Source organism: Hyperolius riggenbachi, chromosome 4 (genome assembly GCF_040937935.1).
Source record: "Hyperolius riggenbachi isolate aHypRig1 chromosome 4, aHypRig1.pri, whole genome shotgun sequence".
Taxonomy (NCBI): Eukaryota; Metazoa; Chordata; class Amphibia; order Anura; family Hyperoliidae; genus Hyperolius; species Hyperolius riggenbachi.
The window spans coordinates 131,256,060-131,278,056 of NC_090649.1; the positions used below are offsets into that span (position 1 = coordinate 131,256,060).

The window sequence follows — 21,997 nt, forward strand, 5'->3', positions numbered from 1 at the left end:
TGCCAGCCTTGCCCTCCAATCACATTCTAGCAAAAAAGAAAAAAAGAGGGGGAGATGCAGATTCAACAAACATTTTTGGGAAGATTCCCTGAACAGATGCCTCGGTTCAGTCTTGTGAGAGAACACGGTTAAACTCTCTAGCAGCCACTTTATTTTGAGGCTTGAAAGTGCTCCAGGCTTATTTATTTTAGCACATTTTTATTTCTTATTTGTTACATATCCTTGCTTCTAATTAGTACTGCTGTAATGTGTATTTATGGCCATTGTGAGACAATAACAGAGGACTTCTGCTTTCAGTTTCTATATCCTCTGCTAGCAGAGAGACATGAAAGCATTCCAAGAATTTACAGCACAACAAGTTCTGCCGACTGAGGGCAAAAGTAGAGCACTTATCTCAAACGACATAACTCTATTGAAGCTGCTAATGGGTTAAAGGTGCCCACTGATGGCCCAATTTTCAGCAAAGAGTTGTCAGAGCAATCAGACAAATGCGATTGCATTGGCACCTCAAAGACTTCTGTTTTTATAATGGGTTGTGGTGGGTAGGAAGTACAGATTGGTTTGCTGATGGTGAAATAATCAATATGTTATAACATTTTATTTCTGAGTGCATTTATCTGATCGCTCAAGTGATTCTTTGCTGAAAAATTGTACCTTTACAGTGGACAAAAATATATAATAAAGGTTTAAAGCATATGGCCAGCTGTACTGATCCACCTGTACAGTTGTAATTAATGAGGAACTATAGTGAAAATAACATAATGAATAAAATTCCTTATTTTTAAAATATTAATTTATAGATCATTTAGTAAGTGTTTGCCTATTGTAAAATATTTCCTCTCCCTGGTTTATACCCTTAAACTTATCACTGATGGTGACAGCTTTAGTTCTGCCAGGTGATCTGAGAATTCTATGCAAAGAGGGAGATATCAGTTGCCAGGTAGTTGGAAAAAGTTGTTGTTTCCCACAATGCAATGAGGAGAGGTATAGGAAAGACTGTTGGATACTGTATGGTAATTGAACTTGTATGTGTGTGTGCATGAAGTGTCATTTTAATGGATTGTATTATTTTATGTTCTTTTATTATGAGACGACTTTATTAAATTGTCAAGGTATTCACCATTGAAGGCGCAGGTATTTATTCTATTTTTGAGGTTCACAGACAGCCAACTCTCAGGACTATGGTCATGACATCACACTGTGGGAGGGGTTTTGCCACAATATCAGCCACACAGACCCCTGATGATCTATTCAAGGAAAGTTAAAGACTTAAAGAGAAACTGAAGCAAAAACAATTATTATATAATGAATTGGTTGTGTAGTACGGATAATTAATAGAATATAGAAGCAAAGAAAATATTCTCATATTTTTATTTTCAGTTATATAGTTTTTTTTTATAACATTGCATCATTCTCTAATATTTGCAGTTTACACACTACTCAGCATTTTAAATGATTTTACAGAGCAGGCCAGTGAACTATTGACCTGTCCTGTGCAGAAGAAAAAACAATACAATGACTGACAGTTGAGATAACAAGCTTCAGAAGACAGAGCTCTCTGTGACTTTGAAAGTCGTGGAGCTTAATGGCTTTTTTGCATAGATAACAACTGAAGTTTCTTAACTCTTCCTGTACTGGAAACAATATTAGACTTAGCTGTACTACACATACAAATCATTATATGATTATTTTTTTTCGCTTCAGTGTCTCTGTGGGAAATAGGGTATCAGCTACTCATTAGAATGAAGTTCAAGCCTGGGTTAAAAATTTCTCTTTAAGGTGCAGGAAATAGTCAGAAACTGATGAAATGTATTCTAGAACACTGACATTTTCTGACTTTAAATTACTTTATTTTTGATTTGAATGCATTTATCAAACAAAGAGTATTTTTATTATTGTAATGTGTAATAAAACAGCAGTCCCTGTTATTTTGTTAGCAAACATTTGCTTATATAAAAGATTTAACTCTATGTGTACAGTACTACAGATTAGAAACATCTGTAATAGGTCCTCTATTCAGCAGCAAACAGACCTGTTAGCCAGAACAGAGTGTATTGTACGCTTGTGCACAGTATTTGTTCACTTGTAGTGAATCACACTTTCCACTGTGCATCTGTCAGTTGTATATTGACTATGTACCGTTCCATTTCCTCTTTTGTACTGTGTGCATGAAGGTGCCTGTACATACAAACCATCAGCAGTGATCAGGGCTGTACATAACAAAAATAATAACAAGCATGCACATGTGACAGCCAAACATGGGCTGGTACAGGAAAACCATGCGTGATTCACTTTAGTGTGACCCCTGCCTCAAATTTTGGGGATTTTTAAAACAAGCAGCCCTGAAGAAAACCTTGGTAATAGAAACATATCATGTGATGAAAAGCCTCATAATAAGTCTGCCTACACTAACAACTAGTTCACCACTGCTCTGCACCTGTCAGAGTCCAATCACATTATTATTATTGTATTATGCACACTGTCACGCCTCCCTGCTCATACTATTATTAATATACATATTAAAGGCATGAAAGTTATTTTATGGCTGATATGATTCTGTTTGCACAGCGTTCCAGAAGAGCACTTACAGGCCATCCGCCAGTACCTGTGTCTCCACATAGCGAGTGACTGTGAGATGGCGAGGAATGGAGCTCAGGGACTCCCACAGTTCAAGAAGCTTCTGATGACTCTATGCACAGGGCTGTACAGGTAATGCGAGGTGCATATTACTGAACACACACTCTGTGCATTACTTCAGGCATATTGCATGTAAGATAATGAGAGGTGCATATTACTGAACACACGCACTGTGCGTTACTTCAGGCATATTGCATGTAAGATAATGAGAGGTGCATATTACTTAACACACTCTCTGTGTGTTACTTCAGGCATATTGCATGTACAGGTAATGAGAGGTGCATATTACTTAACACACTCTCTGTGTGTTACTTCAGGCATATTGCATGTACAGGTAATGAGAGGTGCATATTACTTAACACACTCTCTGTGTGTTACTTCAGGCATATTGCATGTACAGGTAATGAGAGGTGCATATTACTGAACACACTCTCTGTGTGTTACTTCAGGCATATTGCATGTACAGGTAATGAGAGGTGCATATTACTTAACACACTCTCTGTGTGTTACTTCAGGCATATTGCATGTACAGGTAATGAGAGGTGCATATTACTGAACCCACTCTCTGTGCGTTGCAGGGGGGCAGCACTATGTATATGACTCTGTCGGCGCACTCTGCTGCAGGGTCATATGAGTGAGGTTTTTTTTGCATTTTTGCCATTGGTGACTATTGCTGTTTTTTTTTTTTGTTGTTGTTTTTTTGCCATCTTGCTGATAATGCCAGCACTATATATCACACAGGGAGAATTTTTTTTATTGTAATGAATTATTATTAATAATGCATTAGTGCAAGCATCTTCCATGGCACTGCAGAATAGACACATACAGCACATACAGCTGCACAAACCCTGAGGGAGATAATGTGTCTATACATCTGCTGGGGAGATAAGGTGGACATTTTATCTGCTACAAATCGATGCTCCAAATGATGTCAGATCGGTCAACCTTCAGGCAAAATTGATTGAATCGGTTGTCAGTTGGTCGAGAATGGCAGCAGATGAACGGACCATAGTGTTGTACTGCATCGAACAGTGCAATGATGTGGTTGGATAGATTTTTAATAGGTTTCATGCTGAAACCGGTGGCCGTTATGCTGCACTGCAGCGCACTACTGTAAACATAGCCTCATGCTTAGAGCTAAATCTATCCCTGTAAGGACATGGCCCAGCATATCCCTATCTGATCAGCTGAATCTGTTTTTGACTTAAAGCAAACCTGAAGCAAACAAAAACCCTAACTTATGATATGATGAATTGTATGTGTAGTACGGATAAAAAATAGAACATTAGGAGCAAAGAAAAGAGTCTCATATTTTTATTTTCAGTTTTCTCCTAGGAGATAATTTTTCATCTTTGATTCAAAATAACTTTCTAGCACTTTTCAACTAAAAAAGTACCAAAAAGTAGGTAAAAAAGTGCTATCAAAATTATTTTGAGTATTTTGTTGCTTTATGATAGCTTAAAAGGCATTTTATTTACAAGTTTAAAAATATCACCTGGGGAAAAACTCAGAAGAAATAGGGAATTGCATATGGGCCTCTGTCTTTTAAGCTATAAAACAAAGCAGAAATAATGACCTTTGAACTTGCCTGCAATAAAACCTTATCTCAAACTGTCTCTCACTGTTTCTTGGCTGTTTAATTGTTTCAGAAAACAGGACTGTATTCGACCCTGTGGGTTGAAGAGCTCAGAGAAGGTCTTTTGCATAGATAACAATTGAAGTTTTTTTTAACTCTTCCTGCACTGGAAAACAATACAAGACTTTTCTTTTCTACTGATGTTCTATTTCTTAGCTGTACTACACAATTCATTATATCATAAGTTTATTTTCACTTCAGATTTGGTTTAACTGCAATTTATCACCAGAAAACCACAGTGAAATAATACAAAACAATATGTAGAATGTGATACGTCAGTTACATCACAGGGGGCATCAATTAATATTCAGTTTTGTAGTTTTTGTACAATAAAATGTTTAACATTATTTCTATAATTATCAAATCCTCTTGTCACTGTCACTTCAGTAAAGTGGTGTTAAAAAAAATCTTGTCAAGTTTAAACTCTTTGCCAGTTTATACGGAACAAAGAGATGCCTTTTAGTTCTGGTGCAGAGGTCAGTTATGTGCTGTATACAAAACAGGAATTAAAGTCTAGTATAAACAGCACAGAGGACAAAGAACCAAATGTGAAGATCACTATCCCACAATAAGTAATTGGAGTTCATATACTGTATTTTTTAAACTATAAGACTAACTTTTCCTCCACCAAAAGTGGGGAAAAAAAGTCCAAATGCAGGGAGTTCCTGACTTGTGAACGCTGCCAATACGAACCTCCAACCGGCCGCAATGTCGGGGACTCTGTAACGATCGGTGTAACACAGAGAGGATCTGATTACCGGTGATCTGCAGTATCACCGAGAATACAGATATATACCCGATTATTGATGATCTGCAGTATCACCGATAATCAGATATATCACTAACCTCTGGACACCTGAGTAATATGAGTGTTTGATGCAACCGTAATACTTAGAGGAGGATCCCCGTAAAGGGGTACAGTTCAGTAAGAGATACTGCTCAGAGAACAGATTCCTTCCAATGGCCTGATGCTCCCCAAGGGGCGGAGCCAAGCTGAGAGTGGGAAGGACCAGAGAGTGAAGTGTCACTGACAGGTCTGTGAACTATCTCCAGACGGGGAGGATAGTTCTCGAGGTCGGACAGGCCAGGTCGGCAACAGACAGGCAGATCAGGTACAAAGACAGGAGAGAGATACGGAATCTAAAGACTAGCCGAGTTCAGCAACAGAGTATCAGAATGACAAAGGTACAAAATCAGAGATCAGAGGAATGGTCAGGAAAGCAGAAGGTCATAACAAATAATTCACAATTCCTAGACTAAGGTGTGAGTTCCTTGGTCATCAACACCTTGGAAACTGGTCTAGAATATTAACACAGATGATAACAGAATTTCCTAGACTAAGGTGTGAGTTCCTTGGTCATCAACACCTTGGAAACTGGTCTAGATAATAACACAAATGATAACAGAATTCCTAGACTAAGGTGTGAGCTCCTTGATCATCAACACCTAGGAAACTGGTCTAATGTAACACAGATACTGACAAGGTCTGAGTGCTACCACGTAGTGATCGCAACGCCAGACACCAGAGGAATGACCAGCACCCAGTATATATACACCAGCGCTCTCCTGCGCCTCCCCTAAGTGCTGGACCAATGAGAACTGAAAGAATTGTCAGCTGACCGGCCTGGTCAGCTGACACCCTTCTGGCTGTCATAAATGCTCTGCCTCTCCGCGCGCGCACGCGTCCTTCTGAACCAGTGTGAACTATCAGTCCCAGCCACATGTGTTGTAATGCCTCTGCTGTTTTAGATGCGGAATCCGCCGCACCGCTGTCCGAGCGTGCAGCGTTTTCTCCGCATTCAGCAGTACTGACAGAGGTAGGCATATGCGTGCAAACCGCCGCGTCGGACGCGGAATCCGCCGCCCTGTTCTCTGGGCATGCGGCGGTTTCTCCGCGTTCCGTCAGGCAAGTGAATGCAGGCCCCTGCGCGCAAGCTGCCATGTTGAACGTGGAATCAGCCGCCTTACTCTGAGTACTTGCGGCGGCTTTTCCGCGTTTTCTCACAGACTCCCTGTACTGTGCCCATGCAGAGAAGGACATGGGGACAAATCGAGGACACTGGAGAACCCAAAGGGGCATAGAGGAGGACACAAGGGGGACACAAATGGGCATAGAGGAAGACACATGGAGGACAAAGGCGGACACAAGGGGGACAGAGGCAGACACATGGGGGACACAGGAAGACACTACAGTTACAAGGGGACATGAGGTACAAAGGGGACATAATCCACAAGATATCCCTTCACCATGGATGCACCAGGTTTAGTATATATATATATATATATATATATATATATATATATATATATATGTATATATATATATATATATATATATATATGTATATGTATATATATATATATATATATATATATATATATATATATATATATATATATATATATATATATATGTATATGTGTTTCCCCTGGTTTTTGTCCTCTAAACCTAGGTGCGCCATATGAACCCCAGGGTTCCTTGAGTAATCTGCAGGGGTTCCTTGGTATTTTTCCCCATCGTGGGGGTTGGTGAAAGTATGATAGCAAGCACACTATAATAGGGGGTACTGTAAAAAGAATTGTAATAAAGGACACAAGGACATCAGCCTTTAAAGACCATGCCGAGGTTCCTTGAATTCCAAAAATTACTTGCAGGGGTTTCCTTGAGATCCAAAAAGTATGTGCAGGGTTCCTCAAGGGTAAAAAGGTTGAGAAAGGCTGGTATAGTGTATGGCTAGCTTTATCCTGTAAACTGCCACACCCCTCATCATGCATATTACAAAACAATCCAGAAGCACAACAATGTAGTTTTATCATTCAAACCACAGTTGTCCTTTTTATCATCATTAGGTTTCCTTCATCTTAACATTTGAAAATAAGAAATGTATAAATTTACTGTATATACTCAACTATAAGTCTAGAAATTTAGATCTGATTCACCTCATAAAAGTACAGGGGTCGACTTATACTGTACACAAGTCACGAGCAACACTGAGCACACTAAGTAAATGTGTGTACTAATAGTGATATTCCCATTTACAGCAATTTACCCAGTGGTAAGTGATACTCTGAGGAAAGGAAAAGCTAAGAAAACACAGGCTTGAAAGTTCTGGCCACAACAATTAACAAGGAAAGAAGCAGGGGGGAAATACTGGGCTTCAGGAAGAGGAGTGAATAATTGCAGCACTTGGGGGTCTGGAGTAGTTATTGGCTGCACTTATAGGACAGGAGGTGTTAATGGCTGCAATACTCTATGCAGTGCAATCATTAACCTCTCCTGGTTCACAGGTGAAACCATTCACTTTGCTGGGTAGACTTATACTTGAGTCAAAAAGAAATTCCAGGTTAAGGGCTTGTTCACACAACAATAGCTTTTCTAAGCGCTTTGTGATTTTAAAAGCTCTTGATATTGTTATACTATGTGTGTGTTCACGCTGAAGCGATGTGATTTTGTAAAAATCACCCATAGCATTGCAGTAGCAAGAGCTTTTCAAAATCACTAGCACTTAAAAAGCTCTCGTAGTGTGAATCAGCCCTAAGAGGGCTGAATATTGGAGTCTACTTATACAGGAGGTCGACTTGTATTCAAGTATATACGTAAATAATGAGAATAAAGTTTAGAGTCAATTAAACAAATTTTTCTGTAAAAAAAAATTGCGTATATTTTTACAGAACTGTACATCGGTCCTAAAATATGGACTAATTAGGAGGAAAACAGGCCAGAGAGAGGGATTTAGTTTCCAAAGAAGGACAGCCCCTCTGAAGGAACGATTTGCATATTCAGGAGTGATGCACTGTTGGAGACCTCGGAGCTCACTCGAACCTTAATTATTGCAAATACATTCTGTTTTAAGAAGGCAAAATTCTGTTTTCCCTTTGAACAGGGGACAGCTGGGAGCTCTAGATGGGCTATGATAAATTATTATGGGTTGCCACATCTCTGCCCTTTAAAGTGATCCCGATGTGAGAGTGATATGGAGGCTGCCATATTTTTTTTCTTTTAAGCAATACCAGTTGCCTGGCTATCCTGCTGATCCTCTGCCTCTAACACTTTTAACCATAGACCCTGAACAAGCATATGCAGATCAGGAGTTTCTGACAATATTGTCAGAACTGACTTGATTAGCTACATGCTTTGTTTCTGGTGTAATTCAGACTCTTCTGCAAACAAATAGAATATCAGGGCTGCCAGGCAACTGGTATTGTTAAAAAGGAAATAAATATGGCAGCTTCCATAGCACTCTCACCTCAGGTTCACTTTAAATGAACAAAACCCATGTTGTTCACAAAAAGGACTAAGGTCCACCAGGCTGGTGCAATCAGAAATACAAGATTATTTAACGTGCTGTTTAGTTTACTTTGGCTTACATATGAGGTATTCTAACAGGTTAAATAGACTATAATGATGATAAGCAGAAGTGTTAGTGAATTTCTCATTTTTGCATTAAACGCGAACATGCGGCACAGAGCTGTGTGAAAGAGACAAGAGCGATGCAGCCTCCTCCCCTCTCAGTCTGCACATCTGGGACAGACTCGCCCTTCAGTGGCTGCTTCAGTCCCTGTAGAAGAAAAGAACATGTATTCTCAGGCCAGTGACTGTTCTGCTGCTTGTTCCTCAGTACAATGCACAGCTACAGAATAGAGAACTCTCATCTCTCTGAAAAAAACCTCTTCCGTTTAAATGAAATCTTCCCTCTGCTTCAGTGAAAGCATTCCCAGCTGTCCCCTCCCTCCTACTGTACTGAATGCAGAGGGAAGACAGCCAGGCATCAAGGCACAAAGGAAAGGTATGGAGAGGAGGGGGAAACGGGCGCACAAGTTCAGTGGCAGCTGTCTGAGGTAAGGGGAAGTGCTGCATCTCTTCTCCTACAATCCATTTTGGAACCATTCACCTCACCATGTTGCTTGCGATTATATAATCTGTTCCAGTCACAAATGCATGATCTCAGCATCTTCTATATAAATATGTATGTCACCCACTGTGAGCTTAGTCTCTATGTAGTTTATACATCATGTTTAAGTCAGAATACCGCAATGATATTACCAGAGGAGTACAAACTATAGAATTACATAATATGTTCACCTGCTAAATGTTGAGACACGCCTCTTTTTCATGACGCCTCACCTCCTTTCTAACCTTTCTTGGTTACCACAAACTCAATTATCATAAACATGTATACAGCTGTTCAGAATGCTATGTCCACTGGAAAAGCACATTGTAACCTCCAGTACCCGTTTTAGGAAAAATAACATTAAATTAATTTAGATTTTTTTTATTATATACTGCCTCTCTCCCTTTTTCAGACATCTCCCAAGCATATAATTCACAGTACTCAGTGGTGTAGCTAAGGAGCGCAATTTTACATTGGGCCCCCAAAGCTCTCTATACATTACGATTGATACGGCGCACCAAAACCTGCCAATGACAATCACAGAGGTGCAAGAAGGGAATGGGGTACAGTTTGTTAATGATAACCACTATTCAAAGCATCTATAGAGTGATTATTACCAGCACAGGACCAATAAAGAGCTAATACTGCTGTATGAGGGAGGGCCCCTCTAGCGCAAGGGCCCCAGTGCAGTCATAACCTCTGTATCCCGTATTACTACGCCACTGATGCGTACGTTAAAAAAGGGTGCCGGGAAAAAAGGGCACAGGGTTTTAAACGATAAGCATGAATAACGTTTAAAAAAAATTGTGCTATATTTTGTTTAAAAATAATGTTTTATAAAGTTATAAATCATTAAATAATGTGTATGAAATCGGCAATTGTAAAAACGTTAATCTTCCCTGTTTAAAAAGTGAAATGTATAATAACGTTTTATAAAAGATTAATAAGAATTTTACTAAAACTATACCTAACCCTACTCTCACACAGAACCCTCCCTGTACCTACCCCTAACCCCTAGACCCCCCTGGTGGTGCCTAAACCTAAGACCCCCCTGGTAGTGCCTAAACCTAAGACCCCCCTGGTGGTGCCTAAACCTTAGACCCCCCTGGTGGTGCCTAAACCTAAGACCCCCCTGGTGGTGCCTAAACCTTAGACCCCCCTGGTGGTGCCTAAACCTAAGACCCCCCTGGTGGTGCCTAAACCTTAGACCCCCCTGGTGGTGCCTAAACCTAAGACCCCCCTGGTGGTGCCTAAACCTAAGACCCCCCCTGGTGGTGCCTAAACCTAAGACCACCCTGGTGGTGCCTAAACCTAAGACCCCCCTGTGATAAGCATTAATAACGTTTTAAAAAAATATTGTGCTGTTTTTCGTTTAAAAATATATTTTAAAAAAATATTGTACTGTTTTTCGTTTAAAAATAATGTTTAAAAAATTATAAATCATTAAATAATGTGTAATCATGAGAAGCAGTTATAAAACATTAAAAATATCCGGGCGCCGCTTGTAAAACGTTATTTTTCTCCGGCGCCCTTTTTTCCTGTTGGGCGCCCATTAAACGATATTTATTATGGGAGTGAATGGCGGCGCCCTTTTTGTCCACCTGCCTCATGCGCCCAAATTTCCTGCTTCCGCCACTGACTGTGTTCAGGCTCAGACCTGTTGTCCATTCATGGTTTTCACTGTCTAGTATAACCACTGCTGGACAATTAGTAACTGCCATTAGCCGGTATAACAATACCTATGTCCAATTGGCTGGGAAGCCTCATGGGTTATAGTGATGTGGGCCTGTTTTTAAACAGACCACATGTCATCACTAACTTTTTCAGTAAAAACAGTATTTTTCTTATGGTAATGTAAGCCATCAATAGAGATCATCAACTTATATGATGTGAGTTCACTTATAGCTGAAATCTTGTAGGACAGGAAGCAAAAGTGATACTGTACTTGCTCATGTGATTATGACTAGCCAGTCAGAGACTTGTAAATCAATCCCATGATCGTGTATAAGTTCAGCTTCCTATTCTGTATTACAGGTGAAGTCATGTAGGAAATAATAACAAGTGGAGGAGAAGACACATCATTATATGATCACAACCAGCCTGAGAATTTCATAATGATAATGAATTACTTCCACTTCCTGTTTTATCCTAGGTCATTTCATCTTCCAGTAGGAACATGTTAGGCATGTCCATTGCACATTGGTTGTCTGCTGCATTAAAACAGTACAAAGGCCCACAATGTGTGACAATGCAGTTATTAATCAGGTAGATGAATAGGATACATCAGTAACTAGTACCAACTATGAGAGAGGTTCGCTCCTATCTGCATGGAAAACGCAATTGTGTTTTCACTCACAAAATTTTCATACACTATGCACAGTAGCTAGAGATTGTCAAAGAGAAAATGCTTAGGATGTGTGAAGTTAACCTTCACAGCTGTGGATTTTTTTTCCCCATGCATGAAATTTGCAGATCCCAATGATTTACATCAGATTTAAGTACAATTGCAAATTCACAGGTGCAGTGGTGCTAGTTACTAGCCATGCAGATTAGTGGCTATTGGGCACTGGGTACTTACAGTATATTGCGCAGTGATGAGCACAGATTTTGCATAATCGTAATTTTGCATCATAATTTTGCAATTATAATTAATTATGTCAGGAAAAATCATAATTAACTTTGTTTTGTAATTTTGTGCCGACGTTAGCCGGTAATAGCAAGGCGCCCATTCATGCTATTGTCACCAAAATTGCTAAGTAAGTAATTGCTAACAGGACTTTTCAAAAAGATCTTTGAAAAATCTATTTTTAAAATGCAAAGGAAAACTGGTTTAACTTGTTCAAAAACCCTTTTTCCTTTGTATTTTTGTAATCAATTTTCTCAAACTCTACAAGGTATTTTTTTTTGAGAAATTTGACTTGTTCCCACTGTTCCCCTTAACATAGTAATTTTGGTGATGAGAGCATTCATGGGGGCTTTGTTATTAACCACTAAATTTGGTACGAAATTACGCAAAAAATGTGTGAGTTACGAATGGATGACATAGAATGGATTGAATTTCTAAATTGTAATTACGTATTGCTGTAAATGAAAACAAGTACGCACAGTTTTGTGTAATCGTAATTAGATTATGATATGATCGTATGACTATGATGTAGCCTAAAACACGGATTGGTTATCAGCGCGGCTACAGTGTAGCCAAACTCAGGTATCAGCAGGGAATGGACTCCAGAAGAGATAGCAACGGAGTTTGGCAATAATATAGCCAAGTCCTAAGGGATAGTGTAATGGTGGCCACTGATGATCCAATCTTTTTTATCCAATCTTACCATTTCTATGTAATATAAGGGAACTGCCTAAATTCTCCATTCAATATATTCACTCAATTTACCCTTATACTACCTGGAGTAAAATTGGATGAAAAAGATTGGATCATTAGTGACCATCATTATACAATAGGGTAACAGGGTGGTATATTTTCTGTTAGGCATGTAATTAGGGGTATTCTGCAGTATTATGGGTATAGATACATGTCCATCTTTTTGCAAAAAGTCCCTAATAGAATCAGAATCAGAATCACTTTATTTCGCCAAGTACGGCAGGGCCATACTCGGAATTGCTTGTGGTACACATGGCATAGACATAGTATGAGGACAGACACAAAAACACATACAAGTACCAATTTATACAGGTAGCAAGACTTCAGTAGAGGTATAGATCTGTCCTTCTCGTATAACAGTCCCAGGCGCATTGGGAACCCGGGCCGGCAGACGGCGAGTGCTGGCACTAGGGCATGCTAGTGGGCAGGCCCCGACGGGGAAGGTTGGCGTTAAGCAGCCGAACCGCTTGGGGGTAGAAGGAGTTCTCCCGCCTGGTGGTTTTGGATGTTAAGGTTCTGTAGCGGCGGCCCCGCGGGAGGATTTCGAAGTAGCGACTGCCTGGGTGGGAGGGGTCCCAGGAGATCATGGTGGCTCTCTTCATCATCCTAGCGGAGTGGAGGAGATCGAGAGGTGGAAGAGGAGACCCAATGATCTTCTCTGCGTCAGATATGACCCTCTGCAGTTTGTGTTTGTCGCTGGCCGTTGCACCCGCGTACCAGACGATGACTGAGGAGCAGAGGATGGATTCTATGGTTGCAGTATAGAAGCTGGTTAGCAGTTTCAAAATCAATTCAATGATCAAAATCATCTTTATTCTCGCCATGTACATCGGATGGTGTACCCGGAATTGCTTGTGGTTCACATGGCAAATGGCACTTCAGGAACATATAATACAGTAGACTCCCAGTTATCTGGTACTCAACTAACCACCAGCAGTCTCAACCAACCAGCATAATTCACGGACAGTACTCACAGTGGTGAAGGCCAAATTCTTAGGCTGTTAGTGGGCTCTATGGTGCTTAAAGACTGGATTCCACGGCTCCCCCAAGGTTAATATACTTTCACTTACTGTATTTTAACATTTAACAATAATAACAATAACATTTCTATAGCGATTTTCTCCCATAGGACTCAAAACGCTTAGGCTCTCTCAGATTCAGAAATTGGTAGTAGGATCGGATGAAGTATTAACACAACAAATATTATACTTCTGCAAATGCCAAACTGAACAGGTGGGTTTGCCGTCTGGATTTAAACACGTCCAGAGATGGCGCTGTCCTGATCTGCTGTGGTTGGGAGTTCCAGAACATAGGAGCAGCATGACAGAAGGCTTTGGGACAAAAAGTATCCAGGTGTACTCTGGGTATGACTAGATTATTAGAACCTGTGGATACAAAGATCATGTTATGTACAGTATATAGAGTGGGCTATAGTACTGTTTTAGCAAGGCCTATTTTTAACATTGAGTCTCAAGCAACCAGAGAGCACACTTATCCGGTATCAGCCAATCCCAGTCGGTGCTGGATAATCAAGACTCTACTGTATTACTAAAATAAAAATTAGCAAATTAAAAATGTAATTGAATCATTCTCCCTTCCGCTGTGTTACTGCTCCTCCTTCTGCCTTGACAGCACTAAATATATCAACATGGGAAGTGAAGTCAAGCTAAGGGAAACAATGTTTATTTCATTATTTGCGAGGTGGTGTAACGAGTTCAATTAAAAATAGCAAATATTCCTGTGTTTTCTGCGCTTGTCTTTAGGCTAATGCATGTGTTGTTTTGTGTAGCGAGGTGACCCGCACCCTCCCAGCCCTGGAGTCTCTACAGAGCACGTTTGAACCCCAGTTCTCCCCTGGATTCCGGCAGCGATCTCCTGTGAGTTTCACCTCAGGCATTGTCATAGCAAAATGTTCCAAATAAAGTCATACCTTATACAGCATGTAGAGGAGGTAGGACAGGCACACAGTATAGGTGTGTGGATGCTTGCTATTGCAAGAACTGTAAACCCTCAGCAGTGGCTACGTGCTCCAAGCAGACCAAGGTTCACAAACAAATTGAGGGAAAAGCAGAAAAGTCTGCCACTGTAGCTTTAATAGTGCATAGTGCGTGTACACATGCATAGATGAACATATAGTGACATCATAAAAGTTCACAGTTGAACAATGAGTGGTACATTACGTGCTCCTGCTGGGGTGAAGGAGATGGCTTGCCTTTCAAATATGATGTGTCTTCTCTCATAAAAACATAGATGGCCAGCAGGCTATTAGGGAAATAATTATATGTGTCTTTGAAGGGGAAATATGTATCTGGCATTCTCTAGTCACACCAGCATTGTGTTTCAAGGACATGTGCAAATGGAATTGTGGTAGCTGGGAAATAACTAACATTACAATCCCCCCAGCTAAATTCTGAAGTGGTTATTTCACCCCCCTCCTCTCATAAAGACCCCTAATGCCAGGGGGTCATATAACAGGTGTAGCCACCATAAACCCCACCGTATAATAATGTGGCCTCCATGGCCCTCGCCACCTCACGAATAACAAAATGTGGCCACCGTATAATAATGTGGCCTCCATGACCCTCGCCAACAACAAGTGTGGCCACCATATAATAATGTGGTTTTCACCCTCCTGCATCCTTTGCATCTATAAATGAAAGGTGAATTATAAGCATTGCGTAAACTGACCTTTGTGAGTAGTAGTTGTGAGCAGACTACTGGGAGAAGCAGCATGATAAGTATAAGGGCAGGAGGTGAGAATTGTGGACAGCCCTGTCTAGACTCTGGAGTCAAGACAATGCTCACAATGGCGATGATTGTAAGAGAGAGACAGATAAAAAAATTTTTTTAAGGGAACCTAAACTGATAAGGATATGGATTTTTTCTTTTAAAATAATACCAGTTACCTGACTCTCCTGCTGATCCTGTGTCTCTAATACTTTTAGCCACAGCGCCTCAACAAGCAAGCAGATCAGGTGCTCTGACTGAAGTCAGACTGGATTAGTTGCATGCTTGTTTCAGGTGTGTGATTCAGCCACTACGCCAAAGAGATCAGCAGGACTTCCAAGCAACTGGTATTGGTTAAAAGGAAACATCCATATCCCTCTCTGTTAAAGTTCCCTTTAACCTCCTTAGCGGTATGGACGAGCACAGCTCGTCGTGGCAGGGAATCCTGCTTGTTTTCTTGCGACGAACGACTCTGGGGGGACACGCATGTCCCTGCCGGCTGCCAGTATTGTATAGCAGAGAGAGGGCAAGGGGGGAGGAGAGTGAGAGCCGAAGCCGGCAGCTTAATCTGTTACATTGCCGCCGGCTTCATTTTAATTCCCTTCACTCACTGTGTTTTTACTATACATTTGGCCGCAGCGAGACAGTCACTTCAAACGAAATACAATCGCTTACATTAACACTTTTGTTACGTGAAGTGTTAATGTAATTAGCGCCACCTGTATGAATGGAATTAGCGCCACCTGCCGGATGTGCCCGGCTAACGGATAACTACCTTTACTTGTTTGTACTTTCTATATAGAGTAGATTATAGTTTCATGAAGCTACAGAATGTACATATAGGTGTTCTTGCTCTTTGTATTGCAGTTATATTTTACTTGTTTGTTCTTTCTATATAGAGTAGATTATATTTTCATGAGGCTACAGTATGTACATAAAGGTGTTCATGCTCTTTCTATTGCAGTTATATTTTACTTGCTTGCTCTTTGTATATAGAGTACATTATATTTTCATACATATTTTCTATTGAGTTATATTTTACTTGTTTTTTTTATATAGAGTAGATTATATTTTCATGAAGCTACAGTATGTACATATAGGTGTTCATGCTCTTTCTATTGAGTTATATTTTACTTGTTTGTTCTTTTTATAGAGTATATTATATTTTCATGAGGCTACAGTATGTACATATAGGTGTTCATACTCTTTCTTTTGTAGCTGTCTGCTGACCCCAGTGGGAGCAACATGATGAGTAAACTTACCCAGCTCACCTCCATGGTCTCCAGCTTAGAAGAAAAGGTGCTATACACAATACTTCCAGCAACTCACATCATTACTCTTCTCTGTGCTTTTTTATATTATGTCTCATATACATAGCTCCCAACTTTCCCTCTTTGGGAGCCCTGTCCCTCTGTCCCTCTTTCCTCCTCATTTGTCCCTCTTTCAGGACCTTGTCCCTCTTTCTATGTAAATATATATATTTCTCTGTTAAAAAATGTGTTTGATTGACTCTAAACTTTATTCCCATCCTTTAAATTGATATATTACTAATTTTAAAATGTTAATATGAAGGAAAATTAACCAGGATAGAAAGGACCAGGGTGGGTTGAATTATAAAACAACATATTTTTCTTATGAAATCTTTATGGTATGCGTGACTAAGGGTGTGATAGGGACGTGAACAGGGGTGTGGGAGGGACGTAGCTTAAATGTCCCTCTTTCTCATCTCAAAAAGTTGGGATGTATGTATATACAATATACTAAAATTAACTTATTTTAAAAATATGATTGAGCATTACAATAATAAGGTACTTGTAATCAATTGTGTTAGCGTTAAGACACAGCTATATATCTAAATATATGTAAAAGGCAGTTGTTATATGCACGGTGTGGATGTAGAGGGGCGTGCACATATTACAAATGCCAACTACTGCGTTCGCGGGAGCAGGGGGAATAGAGGGGAGGAGGTGTAACCACGTGCCGTGGCAAGGGAGTGAAGATGATCAAGAAATTAGGGCTAACAGTATTGCAGATATACTGCGCAAAGGGACTTTGGCTGTGTTGTTGGGTTATACTAAAGGTGGCCACACACCATACCATTTTTTAAATATCTGTTCAATTTAAGAATTGCAAGCAATTTTTCTGACTGATTGTAACATTTCAAAAATATGACCAATGTACCACACACCTATGTACAACTTTTTCCTCAATTATGATAAAACTGATTGGAAACTTAGAGAAAATTGCTAGGGTGTGTATATTAATAAATTAACAATCCAACACACACCATACAATCTTTAGTAGAAATTGAAGAGAAATATATGGCATTCCAGATGGATTTAAATAGAAAAAAAAGGGAAATCCGATTGTATTTTTCAGTCGAATGAAAAAAAAAGCTTTCGATTTTTTCGAGAGATACGATCGTTTTTATCGAATCACTGTAAAATCGGATCATTTTATTGTATCGTGTGTGGCCACCTTTAGACTCCTTATTTGTTACATTTTAAAACCCCCACAAGTCAGTTGTGTTGTGAAGGTAGCTATGTATCATTCTGGCTCTGAACTGCTCGATTGTACACATCACATTCAGGCCCCGTTCAGACTGCACGCGTTTCCAGACGCGTTTTGGAAACGCAATCAGGAGGCAGACACGCACGACATCAGACAGTGCATAGAGTGCACTGTCTGATGTTCACACTGCATGCGTTCCGGACCTGTGCGGTCCAGGAACGCATGCTGCACGCATTTTTTGCAAAAACGCATGGGTGTCCCATTCACTTTTCAGTGATGGGATCAGCCACGCAACGCACACAAACGCGGATAGCATGCGTTTGCATGCGTTGCGTTCCACACGCATGGCCATCCGCGTTTGTGATGTGAACAGGGCCTAAGAGACCATGTGAGTGCGGCGTTATTGCAATGGCTGCAATTCAAGCATATTTAACAGCCCAGTGGCACAATACAGAGGCAGTGTTTTATGGTCTCCACTGAGTGAAGACATTTGTAGTACAGGGGCTTTTAAATCTTTTTATTGGCCAATGTTTTTTTTTTTTAATATTCAATAATATACTAAGTGCACTACAGAGTGCATTAAACAATTCACTCACTTTCTACCTCAGTTTAGAGACAATTTTTTTTTGAGGGGGGGGGGGGGAAGATCAGTTCACCTTACAATGTTTTAGAACAAGATCAGAGCACCTGGGGGAAACCCACACAAACATGGAAAGGACATACAAACTCCATGCAGATAGTGTCCTTGCTGAGATTTAGAACTAGGGCTGTTCTGTTGCATGGAGTAAGTGCTAGCTTGCCCCGCTTTCCATACATGGACAGTTGTACAGATAAGATAAAAAAAAAAGAAAACGGTACACCATGATAAATAAGTATGCATTTAATATATTACAACACTGCTTTCATTTCAGGTAAAGACTGTGTTGATGGAAGGTTCTCAAGTGAAGCATCGCAGGTCACTTTTACCACCAATCATATTTGAGGTAATGCTACTTACTAGATTAACAGCTAAGGTACAGTGACTCAAGACTACCAGGGTTTTATGTAGTCAACTAAATGGAACCAAAAAGCCCAGTAGCAAAAGCATTGCAAAGTGCAGTATTGCCATCGTCGGGGCGGGATTTACCCTAAGGCACTGTAGGCACGTGCCTGCAGGCGCCTGATGATGGAAAGGTGGTTCACTCCCCTCCCTCCTTCCTCATGCAGAAATCCCGAGCAGAGCGTGAATGAGAGGCACCCAGCTCTCAGCATTCAACTAACGAGACCTCCCTTCACTTGGGGGCACCACTAGCTACTTAATACTGAGGCTACCTCTGGCTACCTAATGCTAAGCGACAGCTGATGACTAGGGCTACCTATGATGACCAGGGGAAGTAAGGGAGAAGTGACAACTGGGCCAGCCAGCACACTTGCAGTTCGGTGGGGGTTTGTAGATTCATAGAGAGCGAAGTCTAGGGTGCCAGGACATATGTGCCTATAGGCTCCTGTGATGTATATCCAGACCTGGCCTTCCCAAAACAGAAGGTAGCAGCATGTGATCTATTCCCCTTGTCTCCTTATCCAAAATCTACTCCCTTAAAGGACCACTACAGCAATAAAATTTTACAGAACTGACATGTTTTGGACTTGTCCATCTCCTCATAGGGGAGTCTCAGGGTTTTCTTTGCTTTCCAAAACATCTCCTGAACAGCAGTTTAACTGTCAAAATAGTAAGATACCAGCCAGCCTCCCTACTCACTATTTTGGCCCTTTGACTTAGCAACTGCCGTTCAGGGAATGCTTCTGAAAACAAAGAAAACCCTGCCAATCCCCCTTGAGGAGATGGACTAGTCCAAAACCTGTAATTCTGTCAGATTTTAAGTGCTTACTTTTTTTGCTGTAGTGGTCCTTTAATGAATCATTTCAGGTTAAGAGGTGGGTGCGCTGATGAAATAACCTACCTGTCAATTGTTCCTATCTTCACTGACAAATGCATAGGCAGGAGGGTTAGGGTTAGGGAGGGGGAAGGGATAGTAAAGTCTATGGGACGTGGCACCTTGCAGATTACTCCTTATTGCCTTTGCCAGCCAGAAATAACCAGGCTCACCAGTCCCTGATAAAAGGTTAGCAATCCAAAACATGTTTGTTCATTGTGTCTCTTTTTAAATAGGGTAATTGACTAGTAATGATTATTGTACTGATTCTTTTGGCTTGCCTCATATAAAACAATCTTGCCACAATCCTGGACACATTAAACCAAATGATCGCTCCAACTAGATCAGTAATACCAACTAGCTGTTAGCACTAGCAAAAGACTGCACCAACTAGCTGCTGTCGACTTTTATCTTTGATTATTCTTTCACTCTTGTTTTCCAAATGTTAGTGACTCATTTGCCTGTGTGACAGCTCCATGACTACTTACTGATTTGCTGTAATGATTATCTTTTTTCAGGTTGAAAGTAACACTGATATTTCTCAAAATGTGTGTGAGGGAAAGGGGATGAGCAACGGTCATACTGCTCATAAAAACCAGTCTTCCCTTAGACAGAATAGAAGCGTAAACCTATTTACTCACAGGTTCAATAAGTGAAAGGGAGTGTTTGTGCTGCTTATGTTGGTCTGAATATTGATTGAGCCAATCTTTTTTTTGTTTGTTTTTGTTAATACAGATAATACAGTTAATACATATTCTGATGATAATGAAGAACCCAGGAGGAAATGCAGATTACACAATGAACTTCCCCTTTGTGAATCCTCAGAATAGGACTTAGGAAATTAGTTAACCCTCCACACAGTATTTTCCAATCACCTCTGTCTCATCCTACATAAAAAGATTGCATTTTTGGATAGATTTCTTTATATGGATGTGCCAGATGTTGCTTATAGCAACCAGCGACACATTAGTGCAACCTGCTACAAGATCTAGTACTCGCTAGCCTGACCCCTTATCATAATACACTACGATTCAGTTCAGTGTAACACTGTCCACAGACTACACAAATAGTGCATGGTGACCTAGAACCACTAGCAGCTAAAGGAGAACAAAAAACTGATGAACACAAAATGAAAAGAAATGCACTTTTGTTGTAGGTGAAAGCAGATTACTTGGGAATATCCCAGAAGACCCATCTGAAAGTTGATGTTGAAACAGGAAAACTTGTCATCAAGAAGGCAAAAGATGGCCCAGATGATAAAAGCTACCACAGCAGGAAAAGTATGTTTTATTGTACTTACGATTTACATAAACCTTTATTCTCTCATTTCTAGAATTCACTTCTGACGATTGTCATTTTCAACCATAGTTAGTCATCCTCCACAATAAAAGTCTAATGCTGGGTACTCACAATGCAATTTTCAGTCAGGTTGACGGGCAATCTGATAGGAAGTTGCATCTTGTGTACATTTTCTAACTGCTCCCGATCAATTACAGATCGATCGTCCAATAACTTCCCAAAATTTATCCTGTTATTGACTGTAAGCTATTTGGACATCCCGGAAATATTTGGTTCGATCCCATCGATCAGATGGGTATTTGCATTGTGTGTACCAAGCATAAAGGATTACATGTAATGAAGGCACCAGGAAATTTGGGCGGAGGGTAAAGCAGGAAAATAGCTCACCCTGCTCCTGCAAAACTCCTGGCGGCGTTAATTACATTTCCCCCTCCAGGCCACCGTTGACTCGGGTAATACACAATTCAACTTCAAGCTATTGCTGGGCTGGCGGCCGAATTACACTGTTTTTATCATAATTTGGGTGCTGTCTTTTGACAGCGCCCAAATTATTTACTGAGCACCGCTATAGCCGTAATTCATATTATGGCCTATGGTGGTGCCTGGTGCACCCAAATTTTTAGCACCATTTTAGTCTGATTCGGCATAACGTGTCTAAAGGGACACAGAGGCACCAAACAGGTAGCCTCAACATTGGCCATAACCACCAATCAGTGTTTAAGATAAGCGCAAATTGTAAGAACAGATCCTGGCCTAAATTTGAACATGTTCTTCCATTTCTTGAGAAAATTTTACTAATGAACCACAAAAAGCCAAGCTGACTTGAGTTTTCCAGCAACTGTTGGAGGCTGTATGCCTAGGCCCTAAGCCATGAGCTTATAGGGCATATTGTATAACTGTTGTTCAATATATTTGGGCTCCTAATGTGCTGAGTATTAATTTCTTATGTTCATCCTGGTTTCTCATTCTCACAGTAAAAATGACTGTTATGAAACTTCTAATA

At 40.4% G+C, this 21,997-nt stretch overlaps 1 protein-coding gene and 1 long non-coding RNA gene across 3 annotated transcripts in view; one reads left to right on the forward strand and one right to left on the reverse strand.

Moving 5' to 3' along the window:
• The window catches only part of LOC137571493 (uncharacterized), a 116,024-nt gene that overhangs the window by 81,158 nt on the left and 12,869 nt on the right, over positions 1 to 21,997 (reverse strand). The window lies entirely within an intron of this gene.
• The window catches only part of INPP5D (inositol polyphosphate-5-phosphatase D), a 167,269-nt gene that overhangs the window by 64,989 nt on the left and 80,283 nt on the right, over positions 1 to 21,997 (forward strand). The window contains exons 5-9 of one of the 2 annotated variants that reach the window (XM_068280692.1): positions 2,569 to 2,709; positions 14,334 to 14,421; positions 16,490 to 16,570; positions 18,694 to 18,765; positions 20,852 to 20,975. In XM_068280692.1, the coding sequence (XP_068136793.1) occupies positions 2,569 to 2,709; positions 14,334 to 14,421; positions 16,490 to 16,570; positions 18,694 to 18,765; positions 20,852 to 20,975 (506 nt within the window). Of the gene's footprint in view, positions 1 to 2,568; positions 2,710 to 8,754; positions 9,113 to 14,333; positions 14,422 to 16,489; positions 16,571 to 18,693; positions 18,766 to 20,851; positions 20,976 to 21,997 lie in introns of those variants that run through there. The other variant, XM_068280693.1, reaches the window with a different exon arrangement.